The sequence below is a fragment of the Aythya marila genome (assembly GCF_965140915.1).
Source record: "Aythya marila genome assembly, chromosome: 2".
In the NCBI taxonomy this organism is placed as follows: domain Eukaryota; kingdom Metazoa; phylum Chordata; class Aves; order Anseriformes; family Anatidae; genus Aythya; species Aythya marila.
The window spans coordinates 14,431,940-14,451,189 of record NC_139043.1 but is presented as its reverse complement, the minus strand read 5'-3'; the positions used below and the strand labels follow the sequence as shown (position 1 = coordinate 14,451,189).

At 40.1% G+C, this 19,250-nt stretch overlaps 1 protein-coding gene across 11 annotated transcripts in view; it reads left to right on the top strand.

The window, feature by feature from the left end:
* CREM (cAMP responsive element modulator) overlaps positions 1–19,250 on the top strand; it is a 40,211-nt gene that overhangs the window by 357 nt on the left and 20,604 nt on the right. For 2 of the 11 annotated variants that reach the window (XM_082755151.1, XM_082755145.1), the window contains exons 2-6: positions 3,984–4,090; positions 4,724–4,847; positions 12,402–12,548; positions 16,451–16,542; positions 16,683–16,825. In XM_082755151.1, coding sequence (XP_082611277.1) covers positions 4,050–4,090; positions 4,724–4,847; positions 12,402–12,548; positions 16,451–16,542; positions 16,683–16,825 — 547 coding nt within the window. In that variant the 5' untranslated portion in view covers positions 3,984–4,049. Of the gene's footprint in view, positions 1–3,983; positions 4,091–4,723; positions 4,848–8,181; positions 8,201–12,401; positions 12,549–16,450; positions 16,543–16,682; positions 16,826–19,250 lie in introns of those variants that run through there. The other 9 variants (XM_082755156.1, XM_082755155.1, XM_082755153.1 and 6 more) reach the window with 8 other exon arrangements.

The following is a 19,250-nucleotide window of genomic DNA, read 5'->3' as shown; positions in this document are numbered from 1 at the left end:
AGGGCCGCGCCCGAGCGCTGTGGCTGGGCCGGGCGGGGGGGTGAGGGGATGGGGATGGGGTTTTGGGGGGCGGGAGGGGCGGGCAGCGGCTCTGTCCCTGAGGAGAAGGGGATGAGCCGGGGGGTTGTGGCCGCTTCCCCCGGGGTTCGCAGCGGTTAAACGGCTCCCGGTGCTGGCACGGCCCTCGGGGGGGCTCAGCGCCGGTAGTGGGGTGGTTGGGGGTGCGGTGGCTCCTGAGGTGATGGGCTGGGGGCTGGTGGGGAAGAGGAGGGTGGGGAAGGGAAAGGGCAAAGCCGTGAGGAAGTGAGGCGGTGGGGGAGCGGCAGTGAGCGCGGCCTGGGTGCTGCGCTCCTCACGGGCAGGGCAGCGCCCTCCTGCCAAAAAACCGAGCTTTTCACCCCAAATTAGCGCCCTGTGAGCGCTTCCACGCGAAATAGGCCTGTGTGAGTTCACACGCTTTCTAGTAACTAACCCCGGGAGTAAAAGCCTTCAAAGGGATGCGTGGAGCTGGGGTTGAAACGTATTTCTGAGCCTCTTCCTTTGTCGTGAGCCAGCTCTGTGAGCAGCCACCCGTGTACGAAGCGTTGTGGAAATAAAGAAGTTACCTTGAAAACGTCTCTGGGTGTTCAATGAGAAAGTCATGCCTGCAAGTGTACGCCGATCTGCTGGTGCAGTTGCATTTCATCAACAAATACTCATATTAATATTCACTGATGTGCTTCTAAAACAAATAGCACTATTGCTAGGAAAACGATTTTTTTTTTTTTTGTGATCTTTATCACAGAAAATCATATCATTAAAGATATTACCCTTGTCCTTTTACCTGTGGACAAAATATACTAAAAAATGCCACCTATAGGTACTGAAGGCATTACCTACAGATGTCAATGACCTCCAGTTGTCTGCTGTTCCCTTGAGCTCACGCTGTCAGTTTTGTCCCATTGGTGATGCTGCTGTTAGCAGCTGAAGAAGCTTTTGGTGTGTTTTATGTGCATCTTCATCATCTTAATCAGTGTTTACCTGCTCCTGAGCTACTGTACCTAGGTCTCAGTACGTATAGTAGATACATATAGTAATAGGTATTAAGATGTTATTAACTAGGTAACAGTTAAGCTTCCTGCCAGATCCTGAAGATTTGCTCATAGGGAAAATGAGCTGCCTTTGCTTACGTTAGGGAAAGCCATCCCCCCCCCCAACCTTTTTTTTTTTTTTTTTTTTTTTAGTGGGAGGGATATATCTTGTTTATTAAATTAAAAATCCAGACTAATATTTAAAATTACTGTCCAGTCATTGTAAACAACTAAGGCAGAATATGTAGGAAATGATTGTATTAATAATGAATATAGGACTAAAGCTTGTATGTCATTAATCATACAATGAAGAAAAACATGTCATTTTAGATGGAGGTTAGGACTATATCCCTTAAAGCTAATTGTTTGATTGATTTTAATTTGAAACAGGAGGAAGGTTACAATATTATAGATAGGATAGACTTTAATTGAAGTTGTAGTGTAATGCGTACTAATACTGATACACCTATACAAAGGATTTTAAGTGGTTGACAACAGGTTTTTTTTTTCTTTGAATCTTAAAAGGAAAACAATCTTTCAGAATTTTATTTTAGTGTGGAGTGATTATGAGACATGAGAGAAATTATCTGGTAGGTGCTACGTTAATAACTTTCTTACAACTGATGTTTTAGAAAAACATTGTTTTGACCTACTCAATTTTATTCTTCATATTTATTGAAGTACTTCAGTGTTCATGCTGAAGTGATATGTGAGATAATACAGGAAATAAACAGCCTGTATGGCTCAGGCTGTATAAATCTGAGAGTTTATGAAAAGGCTCTAAAGACAGTGATACCTGGATCAGATTGTGAAATTCAGAATTTTTGCAGCATGCACAGTCTTGAGCTGTGTGCGAGCCCACGTAAGGTGATGTGACTGTACCATGGCACTGTGGGTGCCAGTGGCTGCAAGTGACCTTTGCCTGTGAGTTTAATAATTCCTATGGTTATGTTTACGGAAGGTTCTTAATCTTGTAACGTGTATGAATTATGATATCAATAGGCTACAATGTATCTTCAGTTAGCCTTCACATAGAAGTTTCATGCCAACCTGAATATTTTAAAAGTAGCTATGTATTTGTTGTGGTTGTTTTGGTTTTGTAGACTGCAGTTAGACCTTTGTAATTGGGATGGGGAATTTCTGCAGTATAGTTACTCAAGACCCAGTTTTCCAACATGCAGCCATATTTTCAAAAAGCAGTGGGTTTTAGCTTACCTAGAAGTAGTGTCCTTCTAGGGTAAACTTGAATTCAGTGGCTGTCAAAAAAAAATAATAAAGAAAGAAAAGCAGCATAAAAATCTTCAGTTTTTATTCTTCTTTGCTAAAGATTAAAAATAAGTAATCGTCTTTGTTGACTCAGAATATACGCAGTCATAGGTGGAAAATATATTTCAATTCTTGAGTTTTCATGTATGCCATGTCTTAATTATGTTCAGCATTTCACTGACGTATATAATGCTTGCTGTTGTTCTTCTGATTTAATGTAGATCATCTAAAAACAGTCCTTTCCCTGTACTGTACTTTATAAAATACTAGGAATAACTTTTTATTGGAATTTCTGCTGTGCTGATGCTGTTTTCATAGCTGTTAGCTAACAGTTGCTGGACTGCAGCAGCTGGAAAAGCTTTGGGAAAGAGATGCTGATAATAAAAGCAGTAAAATAAAACATTTTTGATAGTGTTCTGCAATCAGTAAAGGATTAAGCTACAATTCAGAACATAAAACCCGTTTGTTCATGAAATGAAGTCTGGCTCTTGCCCGGTAAATTTTCTGTGAAATGTTTTCAGTGGGATGAAAATACGTGCGTGTTGGTTTTTAGGTTTGCTTTTTTGTTTGTGTTTTCAGCAGTAGGTTATCTGTGACATATGGCTTTGGGTAACAAAATACTTCAAGGCCTGTATGAAGTGAATTAATTCTGACTGTAGTCGTACAGGAAGAGGTTGCAATGACTGTGGTGCCCGTACATAGTCATCATTTAACCTGCCCTGGTGGGTGAGCTTTTCTGAAGCTTATGGAGGTATTTGTAGATGAACCAGATACAGATTCAAGTGTGAAAGCTGTGTGGATGTTCCCAGTTTACTAAGGAACAAACACATTTTCTACTTTTTTATTGTTATATTGAATACATATATACAAATGAAATGCTGTAGTAAGATAAATATTTTGAAAAATTATGGTGGAAAACTTGGTGAAAAGTCTCCCCAGGGTTGTCCGGTTTGGTGCATTTAAGTGGCCTTTCAATTAGCTTGTACCTAGCGAAAGAGTTGATGCGTTATAACTACGAGAAGGCAGGAATGTTGAAAGAAGTTATGAATTTGATCTGAATTGGTGCTGGCACGGAGTGTAAAACTTCTGTTTGCAGGAATAGCCAGACAGGTATAACTGCTTAACTTGTGGGGTCCTGCCGGGAAGGCAGGCTGTTAAATCCGGCCAGTAGGACCCCATTAGAGGAATGCAGGTGTGAAATCTGCTGCTCTGTGTCATTTCACTGGGTCCCTCTCTACCTGCATGGTCTCAGGTTGGCACGCAGGTAAAGCAGTGTTCTCATGCCTCTATTCCGTGTGGACCCAGAAGGAGCTGAGTGGGACGCAGCGCCCTTAGCTTGCAGCCAGCTGGGACAGCTGGAGGAGGCGCTCGGCCTGGCTCGCCGAGCCCTGCTTCCAGTGCCTGAACCCGGTTGATCTGAGCCTGCAGGAACATAATTTTCTGCCTCTGACAGCCCCTAGCGGTGCCACTGCCTCCTGCGGTCTGAATTCCTGCCCCAGCACCGCGCGCAGTTGGGAGCGTGTCTGTGGGGCGCGCTGGGCTCTGTAGGTCCCGTATCCCTGTACCCCCGCCTGTGTTCTGTTGGGACTTGCACGGTTGCCATGGCAATGCTTGTGACTTGTCACTTGTTCCATGTTACACCTTCAGTGCAGAGAGTGGTAGGAGAGAGGGAGCCGAAGAGAACCTTGTTTTAACACACACACATCTTCCGTTATGACTAAGAGTGCCAAGAGATATGGAAAAGCAACCGTAAGGTAACTGCATTTCTATACAGCAGATAACATTTAGAAGCTTTTTCTATCCAGTTTAAACTCGTAGTTTAAGTTGAGGGTCAGGGAGTTGTTTATTCTTCTCTGAAACTTGCCCTAATTTTAAAACCTGCAGAATGAGAAGAATGGCTGAGGGTCTTAAGCCCCAAGCAGTTTACAGATGGTTGGAGTACAGATCCCAGACAGGGGTCAGTCTCAGCAGAGCCTTTAGAGGGCTGTGCCAGCACGTGGCTGCTGGGAGACACAAGAGACCTGCTGCAAGCAGTGCTGGTGGGCTTTGAAGGAGCATAGTGCTTGCCAACCCTTGGCCAGCTCTGCTCAGGACCCCAGGGCTCTGCTCATTCCTCCCCTGAGAACCATTTCTAGAACTGCCCTTCCTCACAGCTTTCCAAAGCACACATTTTGTAGCTTCTGGCTATGTGAATGAATATTTAATATAAGTCAGTGGGAAGAAAGGACTTCAATTAATCTGACAAGTTTGAGAAAGATCTGTGTGTTTACTGTTAGTTGTTAGTTTACTGCTCCAAATATAAAAGAATCTCATAGGGCTCTTTTCTCCCTAGATGCCTGATAAACCTTAATACAGCAAAATTTATATATGTGTGTACTTACTTTTAGACAGATGACCATGGAAATGGTTGAATCGCAACAAGATGAAAATACAGTGGATTCTCTGCCAGACAGAGATGCTGTTCATGATCAGAGTCAGCCAGGCGAAAGTCGTATTTCCTCAGTACCTCAGGTAAGTTGAAATGTGGAAAGATGAGAAGAATCAATAAAGTGACATTCAGAATGTTATGATTCTTTTATTGTTGATGATGAAATTACCAACTTATATGGTGTTGTCATATGCTGTAAGTCTTGTGATTAAATAGGAAAAATACCAAGCATATACTACAAACCATACCTGCTGCATTTAACAAAAGGCCAGTCAGGTCTGTTAAAAGGTGATACTTCTAGGAGATTGGTCTTTGCAGAATGATCATTAGGGATCCTTTACACTTTTCACAGATGATCATATGTATTTGTTATGCAGATGAGGATAGAGTCCTAAAGAATTGAGGTGGCTGCAAGATCAAACAGCGGAAATGTGTGCCTTGAAGATGTGTTGCAAAACAAAAGTGAAAATGAATAAAAATAGTCATTGCTCTTTCCTACTTCCATTTTTTTTATAGCTTCTGTTTAGTCTTGCAAGTACAATTGTGCTTGTTCTGTTTCATCTCTGTGCATGTGATGACAGTATCTGGGTTTCTAAAATGTACATGTTCTACATAGTAATCGTACCTGGATACTTCTTTGGCAGTTAATGGATAAAAATGACAAAATAACAATTCTCAAACATGAAAATAAGCACTGAAAAGTTCAGCACTTGAGAGAATGTTCTTGTCAGTGCTAAGATTTATAGCTTCAGGATGTTGTGTAGACCCCTTTGAAGAATCTTCAAAACAGCTTTGTGAAATAAAGGAACTGAGTTTAAAAAAAAAAAAAAAAAAAAAAAACACAAACAAACAAACAAAAAAAACCCCAACAACTTTAGAGAAATTCTTCAACATCAAAAGTTAGAAGTTAGTAAGATTTCTGTCTGAACTATAAGGGAGGGGTGCTCCATTATTTCATGCCATGTATGTGGCATGTTAGATACTTGATTTACATTATAGGTTTATTTTCAAGAGTGAATGCAACTGGGTTTTTCTGGGTCTTCAGACACCAAGTAGAACCCTTGTTTGTTTTTTCTAGCTTATGGTATTAGGTTGTGGTTTTGATATCTACATCCCTGGGAATCCTGTGTTTTTTTTTGTTTGTTTTCCTTGAATGGAGTATGAAACCAATTCTTTTTCATTATTTTTTTTAATGCTGATTTCACCCCTTCATTTCATCTTTCTTTGATGGTTCAAATTCAGTGGTTCAAATTCATTTCTTTGATGGTTCAAATTCATTTAACTGAACAGATTTTACATGTAAGCCATTAGCTCATACAATAGTCTGCTGGTGTCCTGGTACTTGAGTACTGGGTGGTGGTAACTGATGAGGTTCAGCCGTACTGGGCAGGGTCCCTAGGTCTTTCAGTTAAAAGCAGTAACTCTTGAAGTACTGATGAGGAGAATAGCCTGGAGTGTACATCTCTGTGTTCCTTAGACCTTCTGACCAAAAGGAGGAGCCAAGGCAGAGCTCAGAGGTGCTCCCAGCTGGAGTCTGTGTCCCTGTGTGGGCCTTCCAGAAAAGTGGCTTCAGCAGCGTGGCGCCGCTGAGGAAAATGGCGGAGCCAGGAGGCCTCCAACAGGCAGCCCCTGGAGCCCCCGGTGGTGGCCACTGACCAGAGGGGGTCCTGCCAGCCCAGACCAGGCCACTGTGCTCCTCCTGCCACCACTCAGCCTGTGGGACACCCACTGCTGGCCTTGAGCTGCTAGAAAGCTGTGCCCACCCCCTTGGCACCCTGAGGCTCAGTTGCCACTGTGTTTCGGTGGGTCTGCCTGACCCGGGAGGAGAGCTTATTGCTGAGAAGGGGGAAAGGCCTGGTTTTGCAGGGAGCTTTGGCTGAAGATGAGGAGGACGCTTGTAATTTACATTCCCACCTGGCATGTTCTGCAGGTGAGAGGTTGTCCCAGTGAAGGTTAGGGAGCCGTGGTGAGAGAGGAAGCAGGGACTTTTTGGGATGAGGAACATCCCCACCTGCTTCTGCTGGGTGTGGGATGGGAGACTTGGGGCGCTTCTGAGGGATTCATGGCTGTGCAGCTGCTCTGGCACCTGTGAATTTGGGACGGAAGGGCACAGATAGCTCCTTCTCCCTCTTTTACCTCTGGAGAAGTGCAGTTAAGAGAAGGCAGCCACTGAATGTGACTGTCATATAGCTTTCTCCAACTTCCAGTCATCTCTCCTAGTAATTTTCTTGAAGTTGTGCAGGAATGTGAGGGAAGTAGGATGAGTTAGTGCCTACCAAGAGGTAAAATGTCTGCTTGTTGAACTTGAGGGTTGCTTTTCAGACATCTGTGTGACGTGTTTATTTTTTTTCCAACCAGATATTTGTTCAACCTTCTTTTTGTTCAGTCAGAAGTAAATCATTTTCATAAATTATCTTTTAATACTCAGTTTGTGGTTCTGTGTATGTTATCAAAGAATGCCAGGATGGTTGAGGCAAGCAGGGACCTCTAGACCAATAGCCCTGCTCAAGCAGGGTCAGCCAGAGCAGGTTGCCCAGGATTGTGTGAAGGTGGGTTTTGAATATCTCCAAGGATGGGTAGTCCACAACTTCTCTGGTTGGCCTGTACCAGTATTTGACTTCTCTCACAGGGGGGAAAAAAAAATTTCTTGTGTTCAGGTGCAATTTTATGGTTATTAATTTCCTTGGCCTTTTGTTGAATTAATACTTTGTCCAGGGAATGATGAGCAAAATGCTGAAGAATATAACTGTGTAGGAGTATATTTTCCTCCTCTGGAGTTCAGGCTTTTTAGAGAAACACCTGGCACCTAGTGTGATAAAGGCCGACCGTGGAATTCAGTGTGGTGATCATATGAAAAGAGCAGGCACTGTTTTTGTGCTGAAGCATTCTTGGTGTCTTCCCTCTGAAACCAGTGATCCTGTTTGGCTGGAGAACTGTGGTGTGGTGGGATAATCTCCAGTGCTATGGGGACCTCTCATAATTTATTAGCAGAGACAAGAGCTTTTTTTTTTTTTTTTTTTTTTCTTATGTTGTGTAATAGATACTGTTATATGCTCTTGCAATTTTTGATGATGAAAGTAAAACTTTTTTTTTTTTTTCTGCAAAAGCAAAAATTAGCAAATCAGAAACTAGCAAAATGAGATAAATTTTTCATCCATTGAGGCAAAACTGACAATTCCTGCTTTTAAAGGGATATTTTTATAATAAAATTAATTAATATAGATCAAGATAGGTATGCAAGAAATTCAGCTGCAGATGCTAAGTCCCAGCCACCAACAGAATTATGTAAGAAAATATTTATAAAAGTTTTGGTTGTCTTTAGAAGCTGTTTGAACTGTGTAGAACACCCATACGAGAAGCTCGATGCCTTTTCCTCAGTGAAGAGCAGAGGTGTGAGGTGGAAAATGTCTCCGTGGGTTTTGTCTCATATGCACAGGTGATCTGCTAATACATATAGGGCTGCTCTTAGAAAAATAAGTTAATTTGGACTGAAATATTCTCGTAATATTGATGATAACATTTGGAACAGTTACATGTGCATTGTTATTTAAATTAATGTTCATTTTGCAGCATTTTTAGAGGCTGTATAGCATTCTGTGGTGTACTGTGCTCAGCTACATAAATATACTATGTGTAACTATAAATAAATAAGAGCAATATACTTAGAACTTTTTTTCAATTTTGACAAAGTACTTTTTTTTTTATTATTTAATCCTGCATCCTGGATAAGTTCTTTGAATCAGTTTTTGCATTTGTTATATTCCATCTATTATTAGGGCTGTGTTTGCTGCCTTGATCTGAAATGTTTTCTGTTGACCTCACAGTGCTGGCCCTGAACAAGGCATGGGTCAGGATTTACAATGTGAAAACTGCTGTCAGAGGGATTAGGAGGGACCTTTATGATGCAGGCAGTGCAGAGCTGTTGGGAGCCAGGACTGCTCAGGTTTAGCACATCAAGGACATTTACCTTTTGGGCTCGCAGCATGAAATGTTACATTAAATCTTGCTCCCAGGAGACTGAGCACTATAGAAGTTCTCCACAGTGTGAATATGGCTTTAAAACCAGCCTGCCAAGTGCAAGTCCAGGGCATTTAGGAAAATTGATGTTAGAGCATTACGAACCTGCAGCTTTGTCACTGTTTTGTGCTTCTTCAAGGGTATCCTGTCGCCAAGTGGCTGAGATCAGTCAAACGTTGACTTCCTTAAAGCTAGGAGTTTCCTTTTTGGTGTTGGCCTTGCAATTGGCCAAAAGTTCCCTATCTTCAGCTTTTCCTCATGAAGGTTAGGCAGTGCCTGAGCGTGACAAGTCCTGTGCTCTTCTAGTAGGTGAACCCACAAAGGGTTTGTTCTTTTCCAGAAGCGCTCCTCTCATTACTTCTGGAGTCCTTGCAGCTTTTAAATTCTACAGCTGAGATACAAATCAGCTGGAACTGTGCGAGGTGTACTTCCTACTAGCCATGTTTGAGGCACGGAAGGTTGAGTGTCAGTGTGAGCTCTGCAGTACTCTGTAGGGGAAAGTTACCTGAGCTTGAGTGACAGTGCGTGTGTACGCAGGACAGCTGTTCAGTGAGCCGTGGGTCTTGAAGGCAGAGAACTGATAAGCAGCTGAACTCCTGAATGAACACGTACCTCAGTGTAAAGATAATTCATGTTTATTTTTTTGAGGGGTGGGGTGGGAGGGCGCCTCTTCTTTTGTTTCCCTCTTTTTGCAAGAGGGAGCTCTTCGATTTCCAAACATACAGAGTACGGGCCCATGCTGCCATGACAGATTACGTGGTCGGTATTTGTTGAAGCTATTGGGCTCGACTGTTGCACACGTAAGAGGCTCGACCATCAAAGGATATTGCAACATCCAAAGTCTCTTAGCAATCGCTGGGGCATAACCCTTGCACTGTTTAATCAGGTACTTGGGGTGTTAATCTTCTGCTCCCTCTCGGTGTTGCTGAATTGCTCAGGGATTGTTTTTGGTCATTGTGTTAGAAAGCCCTCGGAGTGATGGGGTTAGAAGGAGCGTTGCTCATTGCTGATGGCTGAAAGTAATGTTTTTTTGCCAGGGCTGTGTCAGTCAGTGTGTGTGCAGGATAGCCTCAAATGGCCAAAGTATCTTGGCAAACACAGGACTGTTCAATTTGAAACGATTCAAAGTGAAATGCGAATCAAAATAATTTTTACAGTTTAAAAAATTTGTAGAAGACATGCAAAACATGAAGTTAGAAATGAAGTCATAGTTCTGGAAAACAAACCTAAGACAAAATAGTCACAGAATACTATACTACGAAGTATAGTTCGTAGGGACTGCGATAACATGAATGTGAACACCACCTAACTTTCAGAAATTGGTGGGAACTCAGCCGTGATCACATCAAATTGAGATGTTTAAAGTAGATATAAATGAGCAAGCAAATCACTTTTGGTTTTTGAACCAGCTTTAAAGATACTATTGTCTCTCCTCCCCCTGCACCCTCCACCTCCACTTAATCTCCTATCTGAATTAACGGGAACAAAACAATTCATCCTGCGATACTGTCAACTTTAGACTAAGGGTATTTAGCTGAGTGATTTTTTTCTATTATTTTTTTCCCTCCTTGTGTGGTTAGACTGAATGAATAAGTAGCTTCTAAATGACTACAGTGTTTCTTAATTCTGAATACTGGCTTACTTCCTGCTTATATGTGCCTGACCCATTGTGTACCAAACACAGGAACTAATCAACTGTGTATGTAGTGCAGTGTGGTGTTTGTGCTCAGCATGTTCTTCCTGATACCCTAGAGAATTGTAGCAGATTACTGCTATCTGTGAGCGCTGCAAACTGAGAGGTTTGGTGAAATTGCCTTTGTAATGTTTTGAAAAGTTAGCATGCTTTGTAAATGTTTAGACTGCTCCATGCTCCTTCCTTGAAGCTGGGGTTTGGGATGATGTCAGCTTTGCCTGGCAGAAAATAGACCGTGATCTTCAGGACGTTCAAGATGTTCTAGATCTCAAATATGTATTCTGATAATAGCGTTTGTATTTGGTTTATAGACAGGGAAGAGAGCTTGTGTATCCTATTTACATGTTGCCATTTAATGCCATTTAAGGAATGACTGCTTGCATTTAGGGATTAAAAATGTCCTCAATTGTTTTATTTCCTGAAAATCTCTTCAGTTTACTACAACAATTGAGCAATTGCATAGTGAATGTGGACAAGCTCTTGTCCATTTGCTAGAAACGTTGCTTCTTTGAGATAATATGAGCCAACATCTGTTCTTCTTGATAGCAGTATGTCTTAATAGGAGATAAACATTTTCTCGTGCCTTAAGGAATGTTTCCCAGACGAGCAATGGCTTACTGATCATAAATAAAATGTCATTTAATATTAGGAATTTAAAAACAACAAAACCCCCAAAAAACATCTTCAGTGTGAATATAGAAAAATACAAAATACTTTAATTTTTATTTTTTTTTTCAATTTTGACATTAATCATGTTTTTTCTTCTCACTCTCATCTGCTTTTACCTCCACTGCTCATACCAGCTACCTTCTTGGGCTGAGAACCAAGCTAGGAAAGGGAAGATACCAGCATCTTAGATATGACTCAGGGCGTATTCTTGCACACACGGAAGTTAGAAATTAAGTTTTCAATGCAGTTTACTTTCAAAAAGACTCATCTATTTTTATCGTATGACTTTATGAAGTTGTAATTTTTTTCCTTTTCACTCTGAGTTTCAGGATGTTTCATCACAAAGAGCTTGAGATCAATCTTAGTGTTTTCCCTTTTGCTTCAGTATTTGTTTCTGATGACAATTTTAGCAGTAAGAGAATAAAACGTGAGTTATTTCTTAGTCTGTGGATGCTTAACTATCTCTTAGCATGTTCAGCATCAATACAGGTGATTGAGAGCCAGGGGCTGGGCAAAGCTGCTTGTGCTCTGAAATGTCATCAGAAAAAGGGCTCAGGTGTCTTCCTATACAGAATGGGGATACCGTTTTCTTCAGCTCTGCTGAGTTTAAAGATTTTTCTGTACTTTATTTTAGTTGTATCAAAGTACTTCAACTCTGTCCTGATACTGTGAAATACGTAAAGTGAATTTATTAAACTAAAACAATTTACAAATCCATGCATTGCTTTGTTGAACACTTTTTTCTTTCCTATTATCGCATCCCTTGAGACATCTGTCTGAAAACCAAATGTTGAAGCTAAGCTTCCAGCTTAACAAAGCAAAAACAAAACAATTGTGGATATTTTTTGGACTGAGAACATTCTGCTCTGTATCTTGTTGCTGCAGCATACCACTTGAATGAATATTGGTATATTTGGTTACGTTTCTTGAGCTTCTTCCTAGCCTTCATGCTAGCGGCAGCAGATTTACTCCGTGATAGCTTAGGGTTGTTTTTGATTGAAAAGAAAATGTGAAGTCTCGGGGGGGAAGGGGGAAAAGATGAAGATTTGCAGTTTGGTAGGGCTCAGTTTTCCACACCTTTTGGAGAGATACCACGTTTTTCCTATGAAGACTTGTGTACTTGCGTGTGAGATAAGCACGCCTGCTCCAGCTGTTCTGGGTACGGCATCAGAACCAGGTTGTTTTAGTATCGCTTCTAAAAGCCTTTACTGAAATCTTGCGGTGTGTTTCTTAAACATGATGGTTGTAACTTTTGCAGGTTTCTGTAGCTGCATCAAGTGCTGGAAGAGGATCTCCAGCAGTAACTCTTGTGCAGTTGCCTTCTGGTCAAACTGTTCATGTCCAGGGTGTCATTCAAGCCACACAGCCCTCAGTCATTCAGTCACCACAAATGCAAGCTGTTCAGGTTAGCTCTTTTATTCTTCTGTTTTCATGAATATTTGGTGCTTCATTACTCATGCCCCTGCTCTCATCTTCAGCTTCTCTTCATTCCTGCCAGCGCTGGGAGATTTACTCGTGCAGTTGTAGGAAGGTGGGGGTGGGGAGGGCGGTGGCAAGCAGCCAGCTAGTAGCAGCTCTGCAAGCATTGTGTAGCGATTCCTTAATGCTTCCTGTTTATTTCTTAAGAAATTGTGTCTTGGAACCCTGAACTTTTGCAACAGCAAGTTTGTGTAATAACATGACCTTGTTTTAGCGTACCTTGCAGTTCTTCCGTTTCGTTCAACTCTGCGATCGTCCTGATTCGAATGGAAATTTGCAAGTGTCTCTTGTACTGTATTTCTGAGAGCATCTGGATGTGGTGGAAGTAAACATAGCTTCAGACGATTCCTTGTTGGTGTAGCAGGCTCAAGTCAGAGCATCTGGTATTGCTTTCTGTGGGCGTGTAAATGTAAAGAGCAAAAATAAGGGCAGCCTCAAAATATTTATTTGGCAAGTCTTCACGTTTAAACCTGCTGATGTTAGAAAACAGGGACCAGTGCAAAATGCTTAGAGAGTTTTCAGAGCTTTTAAGTAGTGAAACAGACTGGAGAGAATGACTTTGCAGTCTTTTGCAAATGATTAGGCAAGCCTCCCATTAGTGTTTTTCTTGTAGGCAGGAGTGTCTTTGATCTGCTTTTCTTAAAAACTGATTGGAAAATGAAGGCTGAATTAGTTCTTGCAAGTAGAACTGATAATCTCTAAGAAAGGCTAGATAACAGCTACATGTGAAGTGTTTACCTGCAGTCCTTGCAACATAGGAAGGAAAAGACAAGTGTATTGTCAGGCTTCTTGAGAAGCCGCTTTTAACCTTTTTAGTAGCTTTCAAGTATAATAGATAAAAAGGCATATGTAAGTATATTTATCCTGGAGACTAGAAAACAAGAATAAAACCTTAACCAGGTATTAAGTAGTTTATTTGTAGGCACAGATGATGGGCCATGGTAAAGTTTGGAAATCCTAGGTCTCTCTTGAAAAAGTGCAGTAGATGGCAAAAGGCTTGGGTTTGGTCAGACTTGAAGGCAAATCAGGGTATTAAAAAAATTAATACTCTTTTTTTTTGAATTCTTTCTAACTATGATTTGCCAGGGTGAGCTTTATCAAATAATCATGTTATAGTCATTCCCAGATTCTGTCACTGCTCTTCTTTAAGCTGGTGTCCTTGGGGCATACATACAGAAACAGTCCTTGCTTCAGAGCTCAGGGGGAGGAATTTCTCCAGAATGTCTTGACAGCTGCTGCTGTGTCGTCTTAGGGGGTGGAGATCGACTGTGTTGTATTGAGTCAACCCTGTGCTCTCTTTCCTGAAGGAACAGAGATGGGAAAGCTGTGTCCTGGTTAATACTAACTTGTTAGTTCTGGGCTTTTGCTTTGCTTTCACTTGAGCATGTTAATGGCGAATAATGTGACACTCCCAGAAGGGCTTGAAGATGCTTGAAAAAAGCCCTGTGAAGGACTCCAGTACAGCATTACAGAGGTTGCCTAGGCTCTTCTGTGATCTTCTTAAGCACTTTATCCTGCCACCTGGCACTTCCTCCAGATTGCTTGGCTTTAACTTAGTGTCCTGCTTCTGCCAGATAGTGGGAGACTTGGAAAATGGTATCAGTCTGCTTAAATAAATAAATAAAATACATAAATAAAAATATCTTGAAGGCTGACGTTAAAGCCTGTGTGACCTCTCCCTCAGACACCTGCAGCTTTAAGCTGGAAGGCATTTATTTTTTTTTTCTTGTAACACTATTGCTTTCTGGATGAAAAAATGCTTATCTGCATTGTGTTCTGTGTTCTGTTGTTGTTGTTTTACTTGTAGGAAGGCTTGCAATTCAGATTATTTGACTTTGCTACTTGCTTCTTCCCTGTAATACATCAGGTATTGACAGAGGAACATGAGCTCATGGCTGTTGTGAGCTATATTTGTTCAAATGCAGAACATCGTGTTAAGGCTGGAGCAGTCAGACTGATGGCCAGGAGAAATGGCACTGGTTCCCCTCTGTGAGCCTCGTGGACATGGCTGCTTGCTATTAGAAGAAACAAACATTACATTTTTCTCTCCTATCCTGATGAACTTCTGACACTTCTTGCAGAAAACTTCCTCTTCCACATAAAAACGCTTCCATTTCCTTATTTTCTTACCATCTTATCAAAGTGCTGCTGTTCCTGACTTCTTGGTTGCCTTCACAATCAGGAAGAGGTGGCCATTAGTAACTCTATATGTAAGTGCAATGAGAATGTTTAAAGACCCCAAGATCTTGTTTTCCTGCTGTTTGTCCTCAAACCATTTTTTTTTAATTATTTTTATCCCATGGAGTGAAAGCTCTCTTTGAGTTATGCTGCCCAGGCTCTTGGCTGTGTAATGGTGCCTTTAAAGGTTTGTGCCAGAGGCTTGAAGGTTGATCCATGAGCCGATCCACGTAGGGCACTGGAAATGCCTTTCAGATCTCTTTGGTCAGCATTGATTCATCCTGCAAAAGAACGAATACAAACATCTTGAAGCTCTCGTGTTTCCCCAGTCAGCTCTGAAGCCTGGTTTGGAGCTGTCTCCTTGTAGACATGCGGAAGTGCCTCTCATTATTTCCAGGTCTGTTTTAATTAGATACACATAATGTTTTAATAACATTCCTATCTACTACCCAGCAAAATTGAGGCTACATTTTTTTTAATTTTAATTTTTATTTTACAAAATTGGAATGCAATAAAATTAACAAGTAGAGAGAAACCCTCATTGTGCAGTAACATGTAGTTCTTTCAAGGTGCAGTTGTACAGGTTTGAGATGGAGTGACACAGGTCCATGAACTTCCTGAGCCTTCCAAGCAGTCATTTTCTGTTGGTCATGCAGGCTTTGTTTTCAGGCACCAAGTGCTGAGACCTGGCAGCCACATTACTTCTCGAGGTTTGTCTGGTCTTTCCTGAGCTGTAGAGAAGTCACCACCCAGGTGGAACACTTGAGCCTTCTAGTCACTTCACTCTTTTTTAATGACAAGAGTGCCTGTTCAGCATTAGTTTAGAACAGTATTTAGTCTGCAACTGTATTATGGGCTTTATGTAAAAGGTAATTTTCCACACCACCATTTCCATACTGCTTCAGTTTTGGAAATCTTATACACCAATAGTTCTGAATAGTTGCAAGAATCAAGAAATCTGCATGTTTTTCTTGTTCAGTAATTGGATTCTGTTCTGTGTAATGTAATATTTGCTGGTGAAGAGTGTGATTCAGCTCCAGGCCTTCATGTATTTGTTAATTCTAAGAGAAAAGAAACTGTGAAAATAATGCTAATAAAGTCCTGAGAAAATAAAATAGATATTGTGAACTTCACAAAAGTTTCTAAAAGTTTCATGAAATTGCTAAGCAGTGTATTTGTATTTATGAACGTGATGATAAGTGTAATTTAATAAATGTATATTTAAATAAACTTATCTTCTAAATAGATTTGGTGTGGTTTTGAAGAAGTTTTTGTCTTGTATACAGTTACCTAAGGTGCATTCATGCAGTATTCTGCATTTTAAATGTTTAATTTTAATTTAAAAGCTAATTGTACAATATTTTTACATTTAAAGAAATCTATATTCGATATTTTTCTTGATGTCACTAACAATGTAATGTGAATTATTTATATTTTTTCGAAATGGAAGATGTCAGCTAAGTGCCTGTGCGTTGCTAACGTCATAGTTTGTGATGTGTTGTGGAAAGAGAAGTCCAAGATCACATGATTTGTAATTTTTTTAAGAAGTGCATAAACTTCCTGTATGCAAACATGGAAGGAATTTTTAAGAATAATCTTTTTACTTTTTTTTTAATGAAGTTATAAATTTCAGAAACTTTGCTATTACAGGTAGCATCGATTGCAGATGAGTCTGCAGAATCAGAAGAGATAATTGATTCTCAAAAACGTAGGGAAATACTTTCAAGAAGGCCTTCATACCGGTAAGGACTTTTGGTTTTGTTTTTGCTGGTTTTAAAGGCAGGTTATATGTAACAGCAAAGCTGTCTGATAAAAGCCAGTGACTTAATTTCTCATGGATATGGAATTTCAAATATATGAAACTATCTTTGTTCTCTTTTAGAAAAATTTTGAATGAACTCTCTTCAGATACTCCTGCAGTCCCGAAGATTGAAGAAGAAAAGTCGGAGGAAGAAGGAGCGCCTCCTGGAATTTCTCCAATGTCCATGCCAACCAGCCTGTATCAGACTAGCTCAGGGCAATACAGTATGTTTGCAAAGATCTGTGTTTCGTTGCAGAACACAAATAGGAACATTTTTTTTCTTCTAAAAGTTCCGTAATGAAGTAGAGATGTTTTGGTGAAGAAGAAAGAGAGCTTCTATATTTCTAAATAATCTAAATTTTTATATTTAATTTCTCCTAACGTGGGCACAACAGACATTTTAGTCTGCTTCTCTTAATGCTTGTTGATTGCTAAGCTTAGTCCTTCTAGAATTCCTACGCATTAAAAATGTGGAGGTGAGGCTCAGATGAAATGACAAATGTTGGCACTGGGTTATGTGTTGTGTGCATGTACAGTGTTATAAACCATTGCAGTTTCATGTTGCTGTGATTTGATGTGTATTAGTTTAATATGCTACATGAAAAATGATAATTGTCGAGGAGTTCCTTTTTTAAATGTAGGGGTGGAGCATGAAATTCTTTACTAATTTTGAGTTTTCATTTTTAAAACAAATCTATCTCTCAAATTGCCAACGATTAACACTCTCTTAACTGCAGAATTAAATTCAATTGTAGTCTTCAACATTTGGTACTTTATCCAAACACAGGCTAAAAGTTAGTTTCACAGTTCTATGCTCTAATTTTTTTTAATTCCTGTGTTTATGTTGAAAACATTGCATAACTTGCTCTCTATATCTTCTCTGTGCTTAATCGTATCTCATCTAAGGGATACCTTTCTAATAATTTTTTTTTCCAATTATGTATTTGATAAAGCTTCATTCCTGCAGGTATTTTTTTAATGTCTTTGTATGCATAGACCTGCTGAAATGCAGGTATTTTCCCTTGGATATAATGACAGCAGAATCACAAAAGGAATGTTGTTTTCTGAAACTTTGCTTTGAGAACAGAAGAAGTTTATTAAAACACAAACAGTAGAATATAAAAGAAGATAAAATGTCTTTTTGCATGCAGTGTTCTAGTCACCCTTGGAATTCTTCATTTATTTTTAGTTTGTACAACTGAGTTGTTATCAAGTCTGAGAAAGCAGAATGAGCATATAAAATCTGTGCTTCTGCATAGAAAGCAATTTTGCTTGGAGTTCCTAAGCTGCTTTTCTTAACCACCCTGTAAGGTGCAGACATAAAAATCTGCTTTGTGATATCCATCATTTGAAATGCTCTTTTCCATGGACTTCTGGTCATGCTAAATGACAGTTATCTAGTCCAGAATCTGTATTATTTTTTTTTTTTCTTGGGGTGGTGGTGGTGTTAGCTTCAGAAGAGTATTCGCAGTTTAAAGACTAAAAAAGAAAGTGCTGTAGTGTCCACACTAAGCTGCAATGAGCCTTCAAACCTTAAGGATTTCTAAGAAATGAGTAAGAAATCCAAACTCCTGATAAATTCCTCTGTGAAACCAGACTTGTGGTTACAGGAGACCATTCTCACATCTTAATGGAAGGATATTTTAGTTTGAATGTTTGCATAAATAATAACAGCACGGAAGTGTGTAAAAGAATAATGAAAATCTCAGTCTCTTGTTCAAACAAACATTTACTTTTGAAAAATCAAAGAGCAGAGAGCGTCACTAACAATGTGCTTGCATTAGCAGAGTTTAAAGAAATTTAATTAAATCTCATTTATCTAAATTTAAGCCTGGCTTTAGCATGGGTCAAGCATAGAAGAATTCTGCTTCATGCTGCTTTTTCTTTCAGTGAGTTCTATTGGTAGCTTTTTTTTCAGTATATTTAAGATAACTAAATCTACAAATATTTATTTAATAAGTTTCAGACATAATGAGACCTGGCTTCAGGATGTCACAATGTCAGTCTTCATAGACCCTACTGATTGAAGCTTAAAAATACATTTTGAGAGCCTTGTCTTCCTGGAAATTGCTTTCTTACTCAATTTATTAATTAGATGTTTTTGTTTTTAAGTTTACATTTCCAAGTTAAAATGTCATATATCTTTTGCTGCAATTAAGTCTGTTCTCTCCACTTCTCGTTAGGAAAAAATACAGCCTTTGTCCTTAAAATTACTGCTGGCCTGAAGAGTTACATCTGAGGTTGAATCCAAGTGGTAGCAAGGATGGTAATCTCCTTGTAGTAGATGGAGTCTTCATTCGGAATTTAGCAAAGAAAGCTTGGCTGTTGGCTTCTAGTTCTGACAGCAGGCCCAAAAAGCACAAATGTGCAGCATTTCTGAGCAGCTGTACTGCTGCCTGCCTGGGGTCCCCTAAACCCAGGAAGGCTGTGTGGGATTGGAACATCTCCCTTGCTGACTTCTGGCTAGTGTGGTGTGGAAGGTCACTACATAGATCGATCTATTTTATCTTTATTTCTCTGTGTCTGCTTATCATCACTGTATCTGAGTACCTCTCTCTCCTTGAGCAGTGTTGGTGGCCTGGGTTCTCCTGTGTAGGCAGCCAGCAGTTTGTTTATAAGGTTTTTGTAGTGTCCATGGCAATGAAGTGC